This window comes from Cervus elaphus, chromosome 3 (genome assembly GCF_910594005.1).
Source record: "Cervus elaphus chromosome 3, mCerEla1.1, whole genome shotgun sequence".
Lineage (NCBI taxonomy): Eukaryota > Metazoa > Chordata > Mammalia > Artiodactyla > Cervidae > Cervus > Cervus elaphus.
In genome coordinates this window covers 55357107-55361354 of record NC_057817.1, presented here as the reverse complement: position 1 = coordinate 55361354, position 4248 = coordinate 55357107, and the positions used below count along the sequence as shown (strand labels likewise).

General features: G+C 41.6%; 1 protein-coding gene across 1 annotated transcript; it reads left to right on the top strand.

Annotated features, from left to right (window-relative positions):
- The first annotated feature begins 2803 nt into the window (after positions 1 to 2803).
- LOC122678272 (olfactory receptor 6C4) lies at positions 2804 to 3970 on the top strand. The gene has a single exon (XM_043878916.1). The coding sequence runs from the start codon at positions 2952 to 2954 to the stop codon at positions 3879 to 3881; it is 930 nt and encodes a 309-aa protein (XP_043734851.1). The 5' UTR covers positions 2804 to 2951; the 3' UTR covers positions 3882 to 3970.
- The last annotated feature ends 278 nt before the right edge of the window (positions 3971 to 4248 follow it).

Genomic DNA, 4248 nt, shown 5'->3' with positions numbered 1-4248 from the left:
TGGGTTTGGTATGCCAAGAAAATTTGAACCATGATAAATTTATCATCCTTAGTTTGCCACTGAGGACTCTTTGAGGCTTTGAGCAAAATCTACTCTGAGATGCTGTCTGTGGATCTCTCAAGATTTCTATTCTCAGAAATATAGTCTGAATCAGTGGGTTCAGTTCAGTTCAGTTGCTCAGTCGTGTCCAACTGTTTGCGACCCCATGAATCGCAGCACACCAGGCCTTCCTGTCCATTACCAACTCCCAGAGTTTATTCAAACTCATGTCCATCGAGTCAGTGATGCCATCCAGCCATCTCATCCTCTGTCATCCCCTTCTCCTCCTGCCCCCAATCCCTCCCACCATCAGGGTCTTTTCAAATGAGTCAACTCTTTGCATGAGGTGGCCAAAGTATTGGAGTTTCAGCTTCAGCATCAGTCCTTCCAATGAACACTCAGGACTGATCTCCTTCAGGATGGACTGGTTGGATCTCCTTGCAGTCCAAGGGACTCTCAAGAGTCTTCTCCAACACCACAGTTCAAAAGCATCAATTTTTCGGTACTCAGCTTACCTCACAGTCCAACTCTCACATCCATACATGACTACTGGAAAAACCATAGCTTTGACTAGACGGACCTTTGTTGGCAAAGCAATGTCTCTGCTTTTTAATATGCTATCTAGGTTGGTCATAACTTTCCTTCCAAGGAGTACATGTCTTTTAATTTCATGGCTGCAATCACCATCTGCAGTGATTTTGGAGCCCAAAAAATTAAAGTCTCTCACTGTTTCCAGTGTTTCCCCATCTATTTCCCATGAAGTGATGGGACCAGATGCCATGATCTTAGTTTTCTGAATGTTAAGCTTTAAGCCAACTTTTTCACTCTCCTCTTTCACTTTCATCCAGAGGCTTTTTAGTTCCTCTTCACTTTCTGCCATAAGGGTGGTGTCATCTGCATATCTGAGGTTACTGGTATTTCTCCTGGCAATCTTGATTCCAGCTTGCGTTTCTTCCAGCCCAGAGTTTCTCATGATGTACTCTGCATATAAGTTAAATAAGCAGGGTGACAATATACAGCCTTGATGTACCCCTTTTCCTATTTGGAACCAGTCTGTTGTTCCATGTCCAGTTCTCACTGTTGCTTCCTGACCTGCATACAGGTTTCTCAAGAGGCAGGTCAGGTGGTCTGCTATGCCCATCTCTTTCAGAATTTTCCACAGTTTATTGTGATCCACACAGTCGAAGGCTTTGGTATAGTCAATAAAGCAGAAATAGATGTTTTTCTGGAACTCTCTTGCTTTTTCAATGATCCATCGGATGTTGGCAATTTGATCTCTGGTTCCTCTGTCTTTTCTAAAACCAGCTTGAACATCTGGAAGTTCTTGGTTCACGTATTGCTGAAGCCTGGCTTGGAGAATTTTGAGTATTACTTTACTAGTGTGTTAGATGAGTACAATTGTGTGGTAGTTTGAGCATTCTTTGGCATTGCCTTTCTTTGGGATTAGAATGAACACTGACCTTTTCCAGTCCTGTGGCTACTGCTGAGTTTTCCAAATTTGCTGGCATATTGAATGCAGCACTTTCGCAGCATCGTCTTTCAGGATTTGAAATAGCTCAACTGGAATTCCATCACATCCACTAGCTTTGTTTGTAGTGATGCTTTCTAAGGCCCACTTGACTTCACATTCCAGGATGTCTGGCTCTAGGTGAGAGATCACACCACCGTGAATATCTGGGTCGTGAAGATCTTTTTTGTACAGTTCTTCTGTGTATTCTTGCCACCTCTTCTTAATATCTTCTGCTTCTTTTAGGACCATACCATTTCTGTCCTTTATCGAACCCATTTTTGCATGAAATGTTCCCTTGGTATTTCTAATTTTCTTGAAGAGATCTCTAGTCTTTCCCATTCTGTTGATTTCCTCTATTTCCTGTATTTCTAAATCAGTGTAGTAGACTTTGAAAATGGCAGAGAAATAAAAGTAAATGCTAATGAATTTGATTTATTAATGCTGTAAACTTGTTCATGTAGTCAAAATAAAATGATAGAATATTGAACTAAAGGTCTTTAAGTCCTAAAGCACTGTTACAAACTCACCTTACAAAAGAACTGGTGTGTGCATGCTTAGTCATGATCAACTGTTTGTGACCCCATGAACTGTAGCCCACCAGACTCCTCTGTCCATGGAATTTTCTGGCAAAAATACTGGAGTGGGTTGCTATTTTCTACTCCAGGGGAATCTTCCCAAACCAGGAGTCAAATCTGTATATCTTGTGTCTCTTGCAATGAGCTGACAGATTCTTTACCAAATGTGCCACCTGGGAAGGGGGGAGGGTCTAGAAATATCAGTTATGCATTGGGATCTTCAGGATTATCTACTTGGGGAAATTTCTATTGGTTGCTGGAACAAGGGAAGTCAGAGATCTGTATAGTAACGGAGATGAGGATCTGTGGCAGGTATCCATCTAAACATTAAATAGTACAAGGAGGGGGAATATTACAGGGAAGGGAAAATAGTATAGGGAAAGCACCAGAGGGGAGAGGGAAGCACAGAAAATAGAATCAGGTAGAAATATTTCTACCAAGTGCCCAGAAGTATGAGATTAATAGAGTCAGAGAAATGTGACTTCAATATGGAGACTTTGTAAACATATTGGAAGGAAAAGATGGGTACAAAAATTTATTCTTCCAAAAAAAATTAAGTAATTATTCTGTAACAATTCTCTTATGTGTGCAGGAATACATGAACTTGAGGAATTACAAAGACTTTAGGAATAAGGTCATTTACATGAGCAACAGGGGGGCTTCCATGAAACAAGTTTAGTCCAGTGGACACTGGTTTGGGCCAACTGGATGGAGAGTTATATATGATCTGATTCTGTTGATTACAATGAGCTTTATCTCCCCAACCCCAAGAAACTTTAGTTTTCATCATTTTCACCTATTCCCTTTAGATCTACTGAAGGTCAACAATGAAAAACCGAACCACATTTACTGAGTTTATTTTGTTGGGCCTCACAAATCAACCTGAGGTCCAGGCAGTGATATTCATCTTTCTGTTTCTCACCTACATGCTAAGTGTCCTAGGAAATCTGACTATCATCATTCTCACTCTAGTAGATTCTCACCTACAGACCCCCATGTATTTCTTCCTCCGGAATTTCTCCTTCTTAGAAGTTTCCTTCACATCCATTTTTATTCCCAGATTTCTGACCAGCATGACAACAGGAAATAAAGCCATCAGCTTTGCTGGATGCTTAATTCAATATTTTTTTGCTATATTTCTTGGGGCAACAGAGTTTTACCTCCTGGCTTCCATGTCCTATGACCGCTATGTGGCCATCTGCAAGCCCCTGCACTACCTGACCGTCATGAACAGCAGAGTCTGCATACTACTAGTGTTCTGCTCCTGGCTAGGGGGATTCCTGGCTATCTTTCCCCCAGTCATCTTAATGGGCCAGGTGGATTTCTGTGCCTCCAATGTTCTGAATCACTATTACTGTGACTATGGACCCCTCCTGGAGCTTGCCTGCTCAGACACAAGCCTCTTAGAACTGACGGTCATCTCCTTGGCAGTTGTGACTTTGGTGGTTACTCTGGTGCTGGTGACACTTTCTTATACATATATTATCAGGACCATTCTCAGGATTCCTTCAGTTCAGCAAAGGACAAAGGCTTTTTCCACTTGTTCCTCCCACATGATTGTCATCTCGCTCTCTTATGGCAGCTGCATGTTTATGTACATTAATCCTTCTGCAAAAGAAGAAGGTGCTTTCAACAAAGGAATAGCTGTGCTCATTACTTCAATTACTCCCTTGTTAAATCCCTTCATTTACACTCTAAGAAATCAGCAAGTGAAACAAGCCTTCAAGGACACCATCTCAAAGATTGTAAGGCTTTAACAAAACAAAATACACTTCAAGGAAAGATATACTTCATTTAGTTATTATGTATTGAGTGTCTACTATAATTCAAGTGCTGACCTGGCACTTAAGGATAAAAATATGAAAGGCATATGTCCAAATTTCAGGGAATCTACAGTTTAATGTGATAGAAATGGATACAAACTGTAAATTGTCAAGTTTGCAGTTTGCTTATAAGTCATAAGCCTGCGTGCGTGCGTGTGTGCTAAGTCACTTCAATCGTGTCTGACTCTCTGTGACACTATGGACTGTGGCCCACCAGGCTCCTCTGTCCGTGGGATTCTCCAGGCAAGAATACTGGAGTGGGTTGCCATGCCCTCCTCCAGGGGGTCTTCCCCACTCAGGA

Coding starts and splice junctions, on each gene's coding strand:
- LOC122678272 (XM_043878916.1), top strand. CDS start 2,952: ATGAAAAACCGAACCACATTTACTGAGTTTATTTTGTTGGGCCTCACA.